Genomic DNA, 20,633 nt, shown 5'->3' with positions numbered 1-20,633 from the left:
GTTTTTTTAGATACTGTTACTTCTGTAGAACCAGTTTTAAAGTCATCATTTGAGGTGGAGGGGAAACAAAAGCATGCTTTCAGGGTGCTTGGGATTGAAGGTGTTGCCAGCCATCTTTGTGGTGCTGCTTGACTGTCTTTCTCGCTTCCCTTTCTGTGTTGAAGGAAGATCTCTGAATGCCCTCAAAGTCCAGAGTAGCTTGGAAAGCCTTCAGTGATACGAACTCTTTTCTCTCTCTGCATCTTGTTGTTCTGTTTAAATAACATACAGGATCACCATGTGTTTGTTTTAATGTCGATAAATATCATCACTATGACATGTTCATAAACCAATCTTTTAAGTACGATTTTACCAAACAGAAATTTTAAACTACTATCTAATTGTAATGGGGGTTATTTTTTATTAGAGTTTTTAAACTTACAATTTTGGGTTCAATGTCTAAGGCATTAAAGTTCTAGTCCTTTTTGTATTTGGCATTAGAAGCTATTATTAATGATCCAGATTGTGAGACTTAATCCAGCTGAAAAGTCATATTGCCTTTCAAAACAGTCATCTCCTGTCAAGAGTGCTAATGAAGACAGTGCTAATGTGAATGAACGTCATAATTTGGACTCTTTTTCATTAATGCTTTCAAACATCAATGTTTCTAATAGGCTAGGTTACAAGGAATAATGATCTGAAAGTTATTTGTACCAGGCATCTAGTTTCATTGTGCACTGGAAGAACATCTCATTGGGAAAATAGCTCTCGTTGAGATACTTCAAAAAGATTCATAAAGATATGATGTGTGTTTCTTTGTCTCAGAACTTGAGAGCACGTTACAAAGTGTTGTAAATGCAGAGGAACTCGAGTACTGAGACAGTTTAATAATTGGACTTTTTAATGAAATAAGTTGATTGCAGTATCTTCAGCAATTTACTGAACAAGTAAATTACTTTGAAGTAATTAAAGAAATATCTAAATTAAATCCCACTTATTCTGGAGACAGCTGATATCGTGTCCTGTGTGTTGCTGCTGGAATTTGAATGTTTGGAATCATTAGGTACAGCAGCTTGTCCTCTCATTTCTCTAGATATTTTTCAGACAAGTGAAGCTTGTCTTAGCCTGCCTGATAGAGTCTAGAAAACCTCTTGTCCTGGTGGAAAGGTTTTAATAATTTCCTTGACAGATTCATTCCACACAGATTGGCCTTAGATTACCTTTCTGCTAGCAAACAGTGCAATGCCAGATAACATCCTTTGGCACTTGAGCTCATTAATGGTCCCTGTTGTGGTTTTGCTTTGGACCAGCTAGCTGTCTCCCAGATAATTCTTGGCAAGGGTCAAGGTATTAACTCAGGTCAGTTATTATTCTTACGAAGGAGTCTGAATATGAGCATCATGTTTTAGAGGAGAATTTAATAATTTAGATGTAAGTTATTCCATTCCAACTAGAACTGATGCCAGAGGACAGTCCAAGACCCTTCTAATTCACTGGTATTGATGTGACTTTATGGTTCTACTGGATGGCATAGTTGCAGTAGTACAAGACTTTTCAGATACTGCACTGGTACTTCTGTGGAAATCTTTGTCACTAAAGCAACTTTTCTTGAGTTCAGTTTATTTTAGCAAAGTCTCTTCTGCCAGTAGAGGAAATGTTAAGTTCCCTGTACTGATTTACATACTTAACTTACTGCCCAGTATCTTTCTTAATTGCAGTTGTTGCTACAGTTAAAGAGATTAATTGTAATTGCGCACAAATGAACCAAGTACAGGATTTCTAGGGAAAAGTCTGCTTGTTTGCTTTTCTCCACTTTCAGTTCACTGAGCGCCAGCAGCACTCACCATGTAAGTGAAAATTTCTGGCCCAGCTAAATGTGCTTCACAGCCCAGGTGTGATTGTGCTTGGGACTACTTTGGGACTTCTAGTGGCATGTCCTTGCATCATATCCTTGCGAGACTGCCCTTAGAGCAGAGCTGTATTTGAAAGGTTCAGTCTTCCAAGGAAGGGAGTGTGTAGACATGTTCAACCCAGTTATGTACTGCGGGGATCATGCTAGGAGGAACAGCCTTTCTCACGTGCCTGAAGACTAGAGAGGTGATTCATGTGAATTTTAGAAGACTGTTTCTCTCTTGTCAGAGTTCAAGTACCATTGGGCAACCTGGAGTTAGATCATCTATCTATTATGAACAGTAACTTGTAAACCCTTAGTATCTTGTACTCTTTTCCACCTCCCCAAGAAGGCAGTAAATACCTTCTGGCTACTTCTGACAATATTATGAGTGAAATTCATGCCATTTATGACAAATCATCTCTTTCCTCTCTCATTCCTTCCCCCCTGCCCCCACTCTACAAATTCATTCCAGGTTTCTTCCCTGGGTTAAAACTCTCAATAAAGTTTAAACCATAATATTACTCACCTGTTTCCTAATTACCGCTAACAGTTCCAAGCCGATAGAACTGTTCTAAACCTTGGAAGTACCTCTGTCCTTGCTTTGGCACCAAACAAGCCCTACCAAATATTGAACTGCTTAACAATAAGTGCAAGAGGACAGCTATCTTTAAACAAAGAATACTGGAGAGGGAACCATGAGAAGTCAGAAGTGTGAGAGGCTGGGTATGTTCTTCATTCACCAAAACAGTCTTCATCCCTGGCGCTTGCAAAATATCTGTCATTCTGCTTGCACATTTTTGAACTATAAAGCTACTGACGAGGCATCTGGGAGTTAGTGTGGTCAGCAGAAAGACATAGCAGGGCAGTTCTTGCATGAACACCTCCAAAATGTAACTCCACGTACCAAGGATTTTTTGTGAAGTTACCAAAAGATTAAAAAGAGACGTGTAGACTGCCATTGGAAAGTAGAAATGAAGGTTATTTCATCAGTAACTGGAGATCATGGAGATCTATAGTCCACAAACCCATCAAGTTCTTTCCATCCCTCTCTCCCATCTGTCTGAAGGTACAATAGCCTGTCTGGTTTTCGGAACTGTGAAGAGCTGAGGCTGTAGTTACACAGTCTGTCTACTTAGGTATTTACAAAAGAAGCAGGAATTTTGCATAGCCTGTAAACACTTGTAAGACAAAAAATACCAAGTCTAGATTGCTTGGGTTTTGATTAACCAAAGTTATGATGGACATGATTGTACACCTTAGAGAAATCAGGTTAAATTCAGGAAACAGAATGGCCAGTAGCTTGTTAGGAGTGAAAACCAAAATAAGTTCAGTTTGGCTGAGGTATTACCTTTCTCATCTCTGAGTAGAGTTCTGTTGCAATATCACGTGGCACTTTGCAAAAGTAACCAAGCTAGGTGCATCGCAATTTACAGTATTACTGCCACTATTGCAAATTTAAGAAATTATCAAGAGTAGAACCAAAAAGGTTGAATTCCAGATCAAAGGCTACATGCTAGAAATGTGTAAATAGCTAAAAATGAGCCAGGCTTGAAGGAGTGTCAGGAGGAGTTACTATAGAAACAGCATATAAATATATATAGCAATTCCAAATTAAACCTGTTGAATTGTAAATAATAGTCCTGACAATTGTAAATTATAGTTCCTATCCAAAATTATGAGTTGCTTAATTCATTTACCCTGTCTGATGTGATGCCTGCCTTTTTTTAGTGGCAGTCAGGCCCACAACCTCAGACAGATGGTGAACACTTCAGTCTAAACACTGACGCTTTCTGTCAACTCATCAGATGAGTCTGACGCTTTCAGTACTGAGTAGAAACACAAGAGATCATTATTTTCTCTTGCAGATTTTAAAAAGAAAAAAAAAGCACCAACCAACTAAGCCCACCAGTTCTAAGGAAACAGGGAATAATGTCCTTCTGCATGCTTGAAGTTGCGAAGCATCTTGGTATTTATGACTAGAATATAAAGTTCATCATGTGTGGACCAGTCTTCTGTTTATATTTAAAGACAAACTGGCCTAGAGCATGAACCAGATAGGTTTTAAGTGTTACAGTAAATACAAATGTATATCACATGTTATGCTTTGAATTTCCGTGCTAGCCTGTTTCTAACTGCTGTAGTATTTTCTGATATATAGTATGAAATACTGCTTTTGGTCACATTTTAATAAGTTGCAATTGGTTTGGGCTGCTTTTGTTATTGGCATACTATCAGTTATTAGTAGAATTCTCACCACTTTTCAGGTGTTACTTCAGCTGAACATTTTTTACTTATCAAATGCACTAGAACCATGGTTATGCTCAAATGAGTCAGACTTTTTAAGTGTTAGAAAAGCTGTTACTGTATGGGCTCATAGATGTTGTTTGACCATTTAAAACTATGTGAGTTAAGCATACTTAAGTAGTATTTGAGAGCAAAATCGACTATTCATTGGACATACCTCCAAATCTAGTGCAGTTGTGTTTAAAATCTATGCTCCTGACCCCAAGAGCATGGACCAGAAAAAATTGAATTAAACCAACTTCTCCTTTTGGCATTCTTAAGGGAGAGCTCAACAAAGTCATCTGTGACAAATGTGTTGCCAAGATTTCACCCCATGTTTAAGGAACAGGTAATAACCTGCTTCTCCTAATGGAAGACTTCTCACTTCAGCGTATATTTAATCTATGTTTATCTATTTCTTTTGGATGAGTTGACCTGTGCAAAAAGTTTATTAATTTACATCAAATACAGAATATCCTGTTATAGATACTAGTTTATTTGTAGGTATCTTCTAAACTACAGATACGGTTTTCGGGGGTAGAAATTGGTGGCACTTGAGCAAAACTCTGTAGGCAAATGACTGATTCTGAAATGCCTGAATTGAGCTACCCTGGCCTCCCCAGTGAGATAAACTTGCTTTAAATCTTAAGTTGGTGTAAATTAATGTAAAAGTGCAGTCTGATGCTCTTTGAGAATAGATGATGGGTGGACAAAAGTTTTTTAAAATAAATGAAAGCAACTTGAGTGTCAGAAAAACCAGCAACTTTTGAACACCTTTTTTTTATTTTCATTAAAATGGACTTCAAAAGGGATTTATTATTCCTCAGTTCTGACACCCAGGCAACTTCAGTAAAGAAATTGAGAAGCCATCTCAAAGCGGGTGAACAAGACAGAATTGTTAGCCTACAAGCCTTCCAGTATAAAACTACTCATGAGCGCGTGTACCCTTTAGGTTTTCTATAGGTACCTGTCCCTGTTGAATGCACATTCTCTTCCCTACACAGGTAATCATATGCAGAGCTGACACCTGTTGCACTGCCTGTCTCCCTGGCAACCAGCAGACGTAGTGAATAGTGGTGAAGGAGAGGGACTACCTGTTTACCCAAGGCAGCACACAGCAGAGTGATGGGGAAGTGAATGGGAGGAAAGGAAAGAATAGGATGAGCTAAAAAGGGGAAACCACAGCAGAAAGGAGAAAAAACAAAGTGGGGGGGGTGGGGGAAATACCTTAGCTTCTGGAGAGGGAAAAAAAAGAAACTGGAAGGCAAATGAAAGTGAAAAAATGCAGGCAGTAAGGTGAAAAAAGGGGAAATGGCACCAAGAGGAGGATTGAGGGCTGTGCAGGAATCGAGGAATAGCAATACCACAGTGTTACTGAGTGGAAGGTAGGAGAAAATACTAAAATCATAAATAGGTAGAAGAACATTTCTGTAGGCTGAAAACAATTTTTTCACAGAACTGGTGACAATATAGGTTGGAGAATATACCAAAAAAGAAAGCTGGGGCTTAGGTATGTAGGAATTTGCACTGAGACAAGCTGACATCAAGCCCCAGTAGGTTCATACAATTATAGTTAGGGTTGGAAAGGATCTTAAGATCATCAGATTCCAAATCCCCTGCCATGGGCAAAGACACCTTGCACTAAACCGTGTTGCCCAATGCTCTGTCCAGCCTGGCCTTGAACACTGCCAGGGATGAGGCATCCACAACTTCCTTGGGCAACCCATTCCAGTGAAATCAGGCTACCTGTGAGAAAGGGCAATGTTGAGTTTTCACATAGAACTGAGACAGATATAATTCAGGATTTAGTCTTCACTGATACCACATCACTCCACAGATTATCTCCAGGGGTAGAGGAGACAGACCAAAAATGGGAATTTTACCTTCTGTTTTTCCAAAAAGAGTTAAAAATGGCACAGATGCTTTGCTAATGAATTGTATGCATTATGTTATCTTTTACTCATATCTCACTAGCATTACCATGGGAAAGCAAGAAGCTAAGAATCTTCTTTTTCTTTTAAATGACATAGGAAAAGTTCTATTCTTATTAAAGAATCTTGAGGTTGTATTTATACCAAAAAATTATGAAAATACAGGGTCATAAAGAATTTATTACTAATATTCAGCTTTAAGCTTGACTTTCAAAACAGCTAGAAAAATTACATGTTTGAAACCTATGCTTCACAGCTGATCAAATATGTCAACATGCTGATGATACTTTATTTTGTTAATGGTAATATTGTCCTCCTGCTGTGCAGAAAAATGAAAATTGCTTGAATTGACAGAAAATGAAGGGGTGTTTATTGCAACACTCCATAAAAAAAGATGGATTTTGTTACTGCATATAAGGACTTGTAAATGTATTATCTAAGTATTACAGTTTTATTTAGCAAGGCTGCTTGATAGAATTATTTTAATGTTCTTTTTTGAAAGAGTTAACAGAAAGGAGTGAAGGTCTTTTCCAGTGAACTTTAGCAGTCCTGCTAAGCATGTACCGGCTTATTTTCTAGGCTCACTTTTATTCCAGTTGTGAGTGGGAAACTTCAGGAAATCATTCCTAAAAAACACCTTGAGGTGACTAAATTACTACTTCATTTATATCAAGATGGACAAATTGAAAATCTGCCAACCACAGTCACCAGTGCAAGTCCTGCTGGACTCCCACCCAAACAGATGACACGTTTTGCCTCCTCTGTGATGCAGATATGGGGGATTGATAGTTTCAAAGGTAGGAAGTTCTAGACCAACCTTGTAGATACTGAAAGCAAGTGGCATCCCTCCCTCTTTCCTTTGTCTCCTGGTCAGGATAAGAAATGCTGTCATGGGAAACACTGAAATAATTCTAGGGGCTCTTCTTTAATTTGCAGTGGCATGAGTGTCCACGGTCAATACAGAGTAGGAAGCAACTGTTGCAGTACAAGTTCTGCTTTGAGAAGGTCTCTTAGAAGTCTGCAAGAATACAGCCAAGTCCCCTTTTACCAAGTGAAGAACAGGACTAGCAGAGCTTTTCATGTCCTCCTTCGCACGCTAGTTAACACTGCCTTTTCAGAAGGTTTTGTTTACAAAATGCTAACGTGAAACAGCAGTGTTAGCAAATGGCTAACCCTAATTTACAAGCAGGACTTAGGCAATATTCATTAGTTGCCTTTTTTACCTTGTTACATAATACAGAACAAAGGGAGGGGGTCGTATACTGCTAACCAAAGGATTTATTTTATGCTATTACGGTGGGTATGTTGCGCATGTTCTGTGTTAGTGGCATTGCTGTTTTCCAGAGGGGGGACACTTAGGACCAGAAAGGTTAAAATCAGAGTTAGCAATAGGCTAGGTTGAAGAGATGGTTTAGTTGTCAAGACTGTGACCCTGACAGCTGAGAGGAAGGGGTTATTAGTCTGGTACTTGAGATGCGTAGCTGCCATTCCTTCATGTGGCATAAACTCTGTACGATTTTGGATAAAGTTTCTGTGTCTCAGCTCCCTGTATGGAAAATTGGAATAATGGTTGGGTAGGGTTTTTTTAAATTCAAATTCTGTAGTTAAGAGCCATAAGATTGGGAATTAGAGTTGAGTGACCTGAAATTCTGTAGCATTAAACCCTTCTTAGAAAATAGATCAGTTTTTATCATCCTTGCAGAACTAATCATCTTGGAGAAGGAATCACTCAGTAAATGTTTTTATAAGAAACAACCATTCCTACCTTCTATGAAGCATTAGAAAAGTATTTGTTTAGGATATATGGCACATACTTGGTGTTTGTAACAGAATAATCAATATAGCTTTATAATAGAAATTAGTATTTTAAACAACGTTTATGTAACCCCAGCATTAAGAGTTCTAATTTCACTTTACAATTGGATCTGTAAGAGAAACCAGTGGTAAAAATGAGCTATGTATCCTGTAATACGTAACTGCGTTGTGATGTTGCTAACAGCCCAGTGATTCAAAATCCTCCAGTTCAAGAACACCAACTTAAAACTTCTGCATCTGTTAAATACAGAACCTTCTCAGGTACAAACTGGTCAGTCTTTGTGCATTGCTCAGGTTTGGTGGCCTTTCACTGTATTTTGGGGTGTACAATCATATCTCCTTCCTGAGGTTCTGATTTCCATTCATTGAGCCTTTGCAGCAGCTTAAGATGTTTTGCCCATTCATAGGCAATTTGAGCTTAAAAATGCTTTGCTGTGAAGTGGCACAACTGCATCATGACTGTGTGTTCTCTGCTTTGGGGCTTGTAACCTCCAGTACAGCCACAGGGCAGACTAAAAGGAGCATTACAGACCAGACTGTGCCAGCAACATTCAACAGAGTGCGTGTTATAGAGTTGCTAGTCAAAATGATGTTCAATTCACAGTCAACGGTTTCCATCTTTGTTCATTCCCTTTGTTTCTTGTTGGAAAGGATTGTTTTCAGGACTCTTAAATCTTTCTGTTTTTATTTTGACATTTGAAAAATGAAAGTCTGGGTGTGATATGTGTAGATTCCAGTATAAAGTTAGTGAAATTCCTTAAAATTAGCAGAGAATGCCAAAATTGCAAAATCTCCAGGGTTCTAAGACCTTTGTTATATTATTTCTTACCAAATAATAACCACTTCTGTTAAACAATTCACATGGCTTACTCAGTTAACTTGTTTGAAAGTTTCTTGTGTTTTAGAATAATGTGTTTCTAATAACCAGGTCACCCTGGCACAAAAGACACAGCAGCTTCAGTATACAACAGATATTTGAAGCTGACTTTGGTTAGTTGTCATGTTTCCTGTTTGAGGCTTGAGTTTTTAAACTTTCTCCAAGTTCCTCTGTTTGAGACTTGGTAATAACAGAAAGAAGAAAGCTGGTGAGTCCTTTTCTGGTTTGCATCATTGTGGCTTAACTTCTCCTTGGTTCCATGAAATATGAGTGGATATGGTAGAGCTGGTTTTAGGATTAATACAGTATGGGCATTTTTATTCTGGGAATAAATATTCATTCTGCAATAGTTTTCATCATCAATGTAGTCTACTTTTTCTGCTTCCTCCAGTGGTCTTTCCAATAGGAATTCAAACTATTAGTTGTAAAGCAAGTGATAAAAAAAAGCAAACAGGTTTCGAGTGCAGGTGGCAAATCTTTTCAAGGTTAATAGCCCATTTGTAGTGGAATATGGTGACTTTAAGGAAACATAATGATACGTAAATAATCAAATGCAGGGATCTTGCACTTCACACTCAACTCCATTGACCCTGAAATGTAACCATCCCATAGGAACTAGCAGAAAGTTGGTGATAATAAATAATAAACCTTGCTGGTGACAGCACCATAAATGGTCATCATAATAAACATTGAGAATGGAGAAACATACAAATGAAATATAATCTGGGGCAACATAGTACAAAATGCAGCAGTATCATGTTCAGAAATGTCTTTGGGTATTTTATATCAGTACCAAATGTTATCTGCATTAAGTGTGCTTTTTGGACCAGAAAAGTGGAAAGGTCTGTCAAATGGAGCCTGCTCTTTCTACAAGATTGTCTACAGACATGAAGGGTTATAAATTAAGCACTTCAAGATTTTAATTTTTAAATCATGGACTGAAAGGAGGATAACCTCCTGATTAAGGGGTTGTTTTGGCATGATTTTTTTCAGGTTTGTTTCCACACAAATGTATATTCAATGTAAATGTTGTTTCTAGGTGGTTTGTATTTGAATGCATATAAATATATATATATAATCTGTATCCCTCCTCATTTCTGTTTTGGGTGTTTTTTCTTTCTTTTGCTCCTGCAGTTTATTGTGGAGTGTCATGGGAACACACTTCTTCCCCAGTTTTTGGGCATGTACCGACTTACTGTTGATGGAGTTGAAGTATATATGGTTGTTACAAGAAACGTGTTCAGCCATCGTTTATCTGTTTATAGAAAATATGACTTAAAGGTGAGAAATAACTGCTGATGAATTAACTGACAAACTAGCTGAAAATCTTTACTATAATTATGCCGATGCTTGAATATTGCTTGGAATTTTAATGACTTAAAACTGTTATATGTAGGAGCCTGGTTTACTTCTGCATCTACTAGAAAAATTGAAGGATAGTTTTATAGAAATTATACAAGTATATTTGTACTGTGCATGTTTAAATGGACCATTTTAACCAGGTATGTTTGTTAAATGTAGCTAAAGGTTAAAGGTAAAACCCTTCATGCAAGTGGAATAATAATTCTGCTTCCTATAGGTTTTTATCAACATTATGAAAAGCCACAGCTGATTCTGCAGAGGGCTTTTATAAAATAACCAAATACCATCATCATTTAAACCAACAAAATGTTACTAATAAAGTACATCACCAGTACAAAAGCTTCATATTTTATCCTGTATTTTAAAAATAATTCAAGTAAAAAAGAGGTTCTTAAAAAGAAATAACCCACAAGATTTCTCTTGCCTTTATCATACGGTGTGTTTTAGTTTTGCTTCAGAAGATTTATCTGCTTATTGTAATTTTGCCAGTAGATAATGCACAGTGCTTACAACGCATGCCCAAAATATAGTCTTGGTCTTTCTACCTGAGGGATTATGTTTTTATTTTGTCCATAAAGTTTTCCCTTAGAAACCTAATTCTTTCTAATACATAGAATTTCTATGTGTTGAGTTAGTAAGTGCATCTGCAAACTTGTTTTAAGATGGTTATTTAGCATTCTAGATTAAAATATTTGTAATGCTACGTACTGCACTATCCTTTGCTACCCTCAAGTATCTGCCTTGCACCTACCAAGCAACTGGTCAGGTAGTTGGCTGAACATGATTTTTAAGAACTGATTTTGAGATTGTCAACAATTGACTGGTTAATATTTAGCATTATTGGCAGCAGAGCTCACCTGAGAAAGATACTTTTTTAATTTGAGAGAACTGTATGTGTTGTAGAGCATCATCATGCAGTAAAAAAGGGACAAAAGCACAACAGAAAGCAATGTAAGTGATGTTCTTAGCATTGTTGTCAACAGCTCTTATTTACCTCTCTGAATGCTTTTGTACTCTATTCAGTTTGTCCAGCTGGACAGAATTGCTTTAAAGATAAACTTCTCTCTCAATTTACATTTAACATCAATACCATATCATTCTTCAAAGAGCCTTCACTGAGCAGATTTATAGTGACACTGCATATATTATAAAAAACACTTTTTCTTGATTTCCATTACCACAGCATCTGCGATTGTAGGTTCAGAGTCCTTTCGTACGTGAATATTTTTTGACACCAGCTTAGAGCTCATTTGTAGCACAAGTCTTCACCTGTGTAGATACTAAGAAAAAGAGATCACAAAAAGGATTTCAAAGGTATTTTTCTGGCCACTGAGGCATTTTATTAAAATTACTTCAGTGTCAAATTTGTCAATCTCACTAATTTTTTGCTATTGTAGATCCACTTTTTTCCTCCAGCTTGGTTTTCAGCTGATCTTTTTTCAGGCCCAGTAGTCATTCAAGCATCTGTTGGAGTACAGAATACAGTATAGAAGGTGTACTATCAGTAAATTAAAATGTCAGATTTTTACCAGGCTTTATTATCAGTTAACAGTGTAATGCAATGAAATCCCTGCTTGCTGGACCATACATAGTAACTAAGACAAACCCAATTATCTTTTTTCTCCATCCTTTCTAAGTTTTCTAAGTTTCTCTCCACAAACAGAGGAAAACGTCGTATAAAGCGATGTGGTTGGGAATCCTCACATTCTTTATTATGACTCCACTCCAGCATTTCTTTACACCTTCCAACAAGCAATGGAGTTAATTTACCCATCTTTCAATGTCCAATTATCATGTTTCTTGTTATTATTTCTTACAGTGTTACTATGTGATAAATGCTGGGTACTTAAAGGTGTGGTCCTGCTCCAAGAAATTTGCAAGGAAATATATACAGCCTTTTTTTTTTTTTTTTTTTGTCACCTCCAGCTTACTCAGAAAACTACCAATTTTAACTTTAAAAAAAAAAAGTTACATATCCAAAATGTCTTTGGCAAGCACTGTAAATCTTGTGAATTTGAGTTGGTCTCATCTCTTCTTTTAACTTCATGTTGCTGTGAGGTGCTTTGTTCTTGTTTGTGATCTTTTAAGTATTTGTGTGTGTTTATACTGTGTGACATCCTTTTCAAATGTGTATTACATATGTCCAAATAGTTATATAGAATAGGCTATTCCATGACCATACAGCTAAATTGGCACAGAAATATCAGAAGTCCACCCAGCAAACTGAACTTCCAGGGTGATAGTCTCAAAATGAGAATGAGACATGAGTAAGAAGCTGCAGCAGTCAGAAGGACAATAGATGTAGATCACTTGAGGATTTAATCCATCTTTCTTCTCTCATGATACATCTTCTTCAAATGATTGCAGCAGTTCAGTGGCCCTGAGCATTCTACATACTGTATCACCTTTCTTTAAATCAGCTCTCAAGTTCAGAAGGATGCAGTTCATCCACTTTTTCAGCTGTTATCGTAACATTTTCAAATTAGTTTCTGACATATGCACATTTTTAGATCCATTTTTTCTGTTTCAGGGCTCTACTGTGGCTCGAGAAGCCAGTGACAAAGAAAAGGTATGGTGCATTTCTGTTTCTTTTTCAGTTATCTAACCTGCTAGCTAGTCTCAGGACAAACATAACCAGTACTGTTCTGCCCGTTTTCTTTGTTTTCTGTCATATTCTCCCCTCTTGATTTCTGCCTTATTCCCTCCTTTATCTTTCCTCTATTTTCTGCAGACCTTTGAATATTGGTTTGCAATGGTGTTGAGATTTCAGAGGTAAGTGAGCCAATCCTCTACCTCCTCCTTTTCCTTTTTTCTCTTCTCTTAACTTTCTTCAGGGCCTGCCCTGTGGTAGGAAAACATCAGGACCTTATTCTCTTCCCTCCTGCTTCTTCATCTTCTTTTTCTTGCTCTTTAACATTAAGATACATGGATACTCCATGTCAGTTATTGGAATTATGTGACTTGACACCACTTCTAAAGTGAATGCAAAGATGAACCAAACCTTGAATTTTGAGAACCTTTGGGTACGTAAAGCTCAGACAAATGAGCAAACCACTGAAAGGCTTAGATGTACATGTAGCTATGAGAGGCAGTCTCCGTCAAATTATGAGCTGAAACTTTGCTCTAAAAGGAAATTAATCACTTTATTTTTCTCCATCTACAACTTCAATTCATTTGGAAAATTTAGTGCTCTCAAAATGAACATTTCTTTGAGGCTTCATTGAAATAACCTGATGGCATTTCAGGAGAGGTTTTTTCTGGAGATTCTGCAGCTAATTGAAGGTGGAACATAGTCTCCGTCATCTAAAATTTGGGGTGAAGTCTAGGAACCCATGACACTTGCTTTCTTAATTTTTACAAGCACTTGCCTTCTGAATTAGCATAAGATCATTCAGCAGTTCACTTAAAAGACTTCATTTTGCGTTGTCCCCAAATATCATCCAGATAATTTGTTTTTCTCCTAAGCATTAGACGTACCATGCCTGCCTCTCTTAGTCTTCTACATACCACACAACTGCACTAAGGAGTAAGGGACATGCAGCAGCTGTCAGCCGTACAGTTATTGCTGCATGAAAAACTGCCGGGTTTTTCACTTTGTCCTGGGGTATGACTTTCTTCCAGCATTAGGCAACTACCATGTCCCAAATGCCAACTGCAGTTACAATAGTCAGCATTAACTCTCTTTTGCTGTACCGGGCCCTCAAGATCACATCTTGAATGGTCTCTATTCTTTTCTTGTGGTCTAGTTTTGTTCTTGTTTAGTAACACAACTCTTAAAGTTTTTAAAACAGAGGGATTAACCCCTTCAGTGTCTTGTAAACGATACCTGATGTCATTGAAAACCTCTGTTGGTTAGTACTAAAATAATTCGATAGAAATTAAGAGGGCAAATTATTTGGATGGGACTAATGCAGGTTGCAAAATTAATGCTTGGGATAGTAACATAAAAATACTTCATATTCCGCTCTACAGGAGCTGATATTCTGCAGATATTTAGTGCAGTGGGTTTGGGCCTTTTTAGGACTATGTGTTATGATAATACATTTATACTATTACAAATAGGTTAATAATAGTACACACATACTATAGACTCATTGACTGAGAACGTTGAAAGATCAATGCCTTGATTTTGTTCTCATGTAAGTTCCTGGCAGAATTACTGTTGAACTTTTTTATAGCAAAGTTGTGTAGTTGTATATAACTGTGTACAACAGTTCTCTAAATGTAATGTGAAACCATAACTTCAGTAAGGCAAATAACAAAAATTCCTATCAAATTCAACACATCTAGTCCCTCCCTTTTATTTTGAGTACTTCTGTGAAAGAAATATAAAAACAGCCCTAGTCCCCCAAATTCTTCTTCTGCTATTTTAAGTCTCACACGTTATTTTCTTTTCAAAGAATTCGATTTCTTGGAGGCAGAACTGCACTAAACTTATTGCTGTTGTAAGCAGACGGTCTGAGGCTGTTAGAACAGCCTTCTGTTACTCATTGTTCCCCTCAAATGCTAATGCAGTGCAGCAGAGAAGCCACAAGCTAGCACTCAGAACAAACATTTCTAAGAAAGGGAATTAATTGGGTAGACTTCTAAGTTGATAGAGGGAACCACATTTTACAAACACTTTAAGACAGACTGCTAGGGATTTAAGCAAGGGGAAAATAATATTTTGCTTATTACATGGTTTTTGTCTGAAGTTTTGTAGTCTGCTGTTTGATTTGAAAGGGTCAAAAGAACACGCTACCCCATGTTTGTGTTGTGGGTGTTTGGAACATTCGTTGTCACTGTGATCTAAAACTGCAGCAGTCACTAGAACTGCAGTGGTTTACTCATCTGAAGTACTCAAGTGTTCTTAATGCACAGAGTTTAAGCTTGCTTAAAAGGGGGTTATATATTTATATGAATCAACAAGGAAAGTTTGTTTTGAAACTCTCATGGGATATGTCTCTGCACATGTGGCACTAATTTCAGGACCTTGAGGACTGTGTTGACGGAAGTATGTAAATGGTCCGTTATTTGTAACCCGCAAGTGAGAGTCCTATCGCATGTTGTTTTCACTTCCATTTTTCCTTATGTAGGTGTCGCTATTTCAGACTTCTTGTTTGTTGTCTGGCTGGAGATTCCCACAGAAATCTTAAAGATGTTAAAATGCCTGAAAAAAATCAGCTTGAAAAGTCAAAAGTAAAGGATTTTGGGGGAGGGGAAGGGAAGATGGCATTATAGGAAATGGTCTAACGATACTTTGGCATCTCCTATGTCAGAAGAAATTGCTCCGAGTGCTTAAACAAAACCAGACAACCTCAAATACTAGCTGCCGTAGTAACTTATTAGCTACTTTTTAGCCAGAGGCAAGTTAAATCATCAATTCATTAATATTACCCTGAAATTACATTAATAATAATATGATTTCAATTAATGGCATTATTTAATCACTCAAGTAAATGTACCCACTGCTATTCGCATCTGAAAAACAGGAAAGTAATGAAAGACAGGAAGCTTTTGGTGCTAAAATGTATGGCTAAAATGTCTGGTAATGCGGTAAATTTTAATAGGCTTTTAAGTAATTCATATTTAATTTCAAATGCCAATGTTCAAGTAATCAAATGGTTTTCAGAATATCAAGCATAATATGTAAGCTTCTTTTAAAGCTGCAGAAGTCAGAAAACAGAAGAGCAAGTCTTTCAGTCACATTCTAGTGCAGACTGCAGGTTTTAGATAAATTACTTTGAAAAGGCAAGCTTGACTAAAATTATGACATTATTGATTCTTTTTCCTGTCAAACTACTCTTATGTCATTTACTCAGTTAATAAAGAAGAAGCAATTATGCAGAAAGATTTAATGGATTGCAAAATAAGAAATCAAGAAAAATATTTTTCTGCTTTAGTTTTGCGTGTAAAATAGGTGTTAGCATTCAAAGAGGTTTTTTAAAGATCAGGTTTTTAGGAAGAAAAGCTGGCTGGAATGACTTTGAGAATGTTACTTTTTTGTCCTGTTTTCAGTTTATTTCCTGTTTGACTGTCTTCAGCTGTTTAATATCCTAACATATTGATAAGGAAGTCTGAAACTCTCATTTCAATCTTTTGTGATAGTCAGTGTGGATGGAATCTCCATCCCTTAGATTTCACCTTAACACACAACTCCTCTCATTCACATTTTAAGTGATATTTTTAGTAATAAAGGCATCACTTTCTTGGCAACAAGTATCATAACATGCGCTTACAGATGTCTTGAATTTTAAAAGAACAGTGTGTTTCAACAGTTGTCAAATTCTGACAGCTGCTCTTTTTTTTTCTTTCTTTCTTTAGTTCTCTTTAGTTTCTTTATTTTTATTATTTTAATAGTGGGCATTTTCTATTCATTCCTTGGACAATTTTGCCCTCTTAAGTGAAAGCAGGATAATGCAGAACTCCCCTGGTGGTCTGCCTGCTCACAATTACGCTATACTTTGCAGGACAACATCAAATTAGCAGTTACAGCTGAGTCTACTTGTACTTACAAAGAACTTAAGCATGTTGCTTGTGAGTGAGCAGTTTGGAAGGAAATTTGAAGAAAACTGAAACCTAACTGAACTAAAGACCACCATATTTCATCTTTGAACAATTTCAGATATTATTACATGTTTTTAAATGAATCTAGAACTGGTTGTGTTGCCCCCTCTGTGGTAATTGTCATTTCATAAATAAGTTTAAATACAGAAAAATTACAGTAAATACATTTGAACAAAGAAGTTTCTATTCAAGTTAATTTTTGGAGAGATTGTCATCGTTGATGCTATGTTACACTTAGGATAACTTACTCCGAGAATCAGATCTGAAGGTGCTGCTGTATGTAATAAATCACTTCTTACCTTTACTTTCTGCTTCACATAATGCAACGTGTAGTAATTAACTGATTTCTGAGAGGATAGTTGTGACTAAAGAAAGAAAGATTTTAGAATAAGAGCATAGCAATAAGATTATTCAGTCTTTAACTAGTTTTTTTCTTTTGATGTCAATAGTTAAAATTTCACTCAAGGTAACGAATCGTCCCAAAATCTGAGCTATTTGTTTCCTGCTGTTTCCAAACTGCTAATTTCAGAGCAGCATTTTCTTTACTTTTAGTAATTTCAGCCCGCCTCATGTGCTGATCTCACACAGCAGGCATATGAAACGTGTCTTAGGTTTCTTTGTGAAATTAAATCTTGGTTGCATATACAGAGATTGTAACTTTCAAAACATCACAGTACAGTACATCACAAAGATAGGAACAGACATTCAGAGTTAAGATTCTTATTTCAGCCCTCACTTGACACCAATCCCATTATTATTTTTCAAAACAAATCACTAGTTTGCCTTTGGGGGGGGGGGGGGGGAGTGGAGGGTTGGTTGGAAGGGGGGGGCTGTTTGGTTTTGAGGGGGGGGTGTTTGAAAATCAATTTTCCATATGTTAAGAGAATTTTTTTTAGAAGAGATGGGGAACTTTGTCTTGAATTTTATATGTCACATGCTCATTTTGCAGCAGGAAGGCATTAACTCAGGATGCACTTCCCTGAGCATTGAAAAGATGTATAGTAACTATAGTTACTATTTTGGTACATGCTTGAATTCCTAATCCGTCTACAAGGTCCTGCACAACTTTTTTTTGTCCTACAAAAATGGCTGTTCCACTGGCTAAAACCATTCCAGTGTTCCCTCAAACCCCATTTTGGGGTTACAGCTCTATTGCCATTTACAGTCTTGTGATGCCAAGTGGAGCTGCAGGCCCTTACTTGTTAGAAACCCCTGTCTAGAACAAGAGAAACTGTACAACAAAGGTTTGGACCCAGCTTTCTTAACGGCTGGGGAGAAGAAGCTGCAGTCTTCAGCCTTCCAGACAAAGCTCCAGTTAGTCTTCCATCCTGTGGATCTAGTCACTGCAGGCTTTTGATTCAGTTCAAAACCACCTGTGCCAAAATACTGCAAACTGTATTTAGCATTATATGCCTTTTTAAAACAATGCTGCCTCCCATATATGCCCATGAGCCCAGTCAGACTAAAGGTGATCTAACGTACACCTTTTATTTTTTCCTTATAATTATGGGAGCCGTTTGCTTGTGGAAAGAAGCCTGAGGTGTGGAACTTCACTCTTGGCAGATGTTTTATACTCTTTTCAAAAGCTAGAAACTGTAAGCCACATTTTGCCATGATTAGGTGTGTGAATAATGTGACTCGTACCTAGTTCCAAACAAACAATAAGACTGCTATGCAAGGTTTTTCCTACAGCCTGATCTTTGCCTTTGTTAGGTGAGAAATCACTGCCAGGTTGTGAAGACAATTAGTCTTTTCCTTTTTCAGTCCAAGACTTACTCTAAAATGTAACTGCCCTATAGCTGGTTTAGCAAGCTTCTTCCAGAATGTCAACATTAGTGTTGGCCATGATCATTATTTTTAGTTATGATGCACAAAAATCCCTTTGGAAAAAGAAAAAAAAGGCTAATATTCCTTCAGCACATTAGGATAGGCTGCTGAATTGAGGTGCACTAAGAAATCTGCGAGAACTATTTCCTTGTTCATATAGAAATAAAACTTCACCTGGTTCTTACTTTTTGAGATTCCTTTTCCCCAAAAGGAACAATGTGAGTGAGCTGTTTAATCATAATTTTAGTTTTTCAACCAGGCTTTACACGTTCTATCATCTTAGTCAAAGAAATCTTTATTGCTTTTCGCCCTTTTCAAAGGTAGTGAAATCTTCCTGCCGTTAAAATTCTCTGTGACCATGGCAAACTTTGGAACACAAACCTGAAGTGCGCAATAATAACGTGCTTTTTTAATAACTAAATACTTTATATTTGTAAAATCTATTGTGCCTTTCTTGCATCTGTAAGGAGATTAAAAACGGTGGGGAGATGGTTCAGAAAGAAAATGTATTATTAATTTAGTGGAAGTAGTTAGATGTTCATCTCCTGCGCGGCTCTTAAAATATTTAGTTCTTTAATGATACTGATATGTTCCTTATAATGAATTACATTCTAGGAGAATCTTTTTCCAACAAGGATTTTGCTTCATTGGAAATATTTGAGACTTCATTAAAAATTAACCGCATCAATTATTTCATTAAAGCAAAGTCTCAATTTTTTTCATTCAGACAGTGTTTTAAACTGCCACGATGGGGTTTTGTTGGTATTTATTCATTTCAGTGCATAAGAAGAAAATGTGCATCTTAGGATTTTTCAACATGAATACATATATTATTAATTTTAAATAACTATGAGAGCCCCTCCTAGCTGCATATTTCATAGTTTTTAATTCCTAAATTCACAAATCAATTTGAAGACATGAATTTCTGTTAAAGTACTACTAGAATCACTACTAGTGCTGGCTCTTGTTAGCAATATTTGGGACTGCAACAGTCTCCTGGGGCTTCTCATATTCTACAGCTTTAAATAAATAGGGAGAACGGTATCGCCTAGCACATCAGAAAAAAACAGCTTTGTCTAATAATACCTAGTAAAAGGGAAGAGAACAGGCTGGGAAGCATCATACGAATGATGTGGTGAGGGCTGCTACTGGCACATAGCTTTTTAGCTTCATTTTCTCGCATGGGGCCCGCTGCTTTTACTTTTTACTTTTTCTTACCATACCTCCTTGATTCTAGCTTTTAATTTATAGAGCTCTGTTCTTGCCAAGTCTTTGCAGCTATGAGCATTTGGGTGAAGAAAAATGACCTCAGATAAAAGTTCACAGAGGGATTATTGAGGACAGGGGGAACACGCACATGAGGCAGTGAAGAGTGGCTTTTGGGGAGAGCTGATTCACTGCCCTGAATGCCGTTGGGACTACCCCTTCGGTCTTGTGATGGCAGACAAGAAATGCAGCTGTGTCAGCTTTGCTAGCTCACTGCTATTAAAAATAGATTAGAAACAAGGTTAACGTGGAGTATGGCACAATTGCCTTACTAGCTCTAGCATTGTCCAAAAAAAAGACATTGCTTGTCATTTATGTTTATTTTTACTAAAGCTAGGACTGTCTTCAGTGGAGAAGCATGCTCCCCCCTCCCACCACCCACCAGGTCTGACTGGCTGATGTCCTGCTGTGCAGGAAGTCAGTGGCAGAGCCTAGAGATGAGCCTGCATCTCAGCATCTTAACCACAAGTACATCCTTCCTCTTTACTTGCCCTTCAGCTTTAAACAGCATTAATATGGGGGGGGGGGGGGGGGGGTGTTCAGCGTTAATGTATTTGTTAAAAATACTCTGCCTAGTTTAATAAATAACTTGGATATACTAGGTGGAAAGATAATCTGAGGTTTTGGAGGGGTTTGTGACTTTGGGCTAGAAATGAAGGGAGCTTGGTTTCCTGCATTCTTTTCCTGCATTCCTGCATTCATTATTGTTTCATCTTAAATTAATTCATCCAAATCTCTTCTCCATCCTTAAGCATCCCACACACTGGATTCCATCCTCTAGTGTTGGCAACATCCCTGGATCCACAGTCCCGCCTCTGCAGAATTAGCCTATGTCTATGGGACAGTTTGCTCA

At 37.3% G+C, this 20,633-nt stretch overlaps 1 protein-coding gene across 1 annotated transcript in view; it reads left to right on the top strand.

Annotated features, from left to right (window-relative positions):
- The window catches only part of PIP4K2A (phosphatidylinositol-5-phosphate 4-kinase type 2 alpha), a 113,067-nt gene that overhangs the window by 81,113 nt on the left and 11,321 nt on the right, over positions 1-20,633 (top strand). The window contains exons 5-6 of the mRNA XM_065666561.1: positions 9,914-10,060; positions 12,672-12,710. Of these exons, the coding sequence (XP_065522633.1) occupies positions 9,914-10,060; positions 12,672-12,710 (186 nt within the window). The remainder of the gene's footprint in view (positions 1-9,913; positions 10,061-12,671; positions 12,711-20,633) is intronic.

This window comes from Lathamus discolor, chromosome 2 (assembly GCF_037157495.1).
Source record: "Lathamus discolor isolate bLatDis1 chromosome 2, bLatDis1.hap1, whole genome shotgun sequence".
NCBI classification, from domain to species: Eukaryota; Metazoa; Chordata; class Aves; order Psittaciformes; family Psittacidae; genus Lathamus; species Lathamus discolor.
This window is presented reverse-complemented; position numbering and strand designations above follow the sequence as displayed.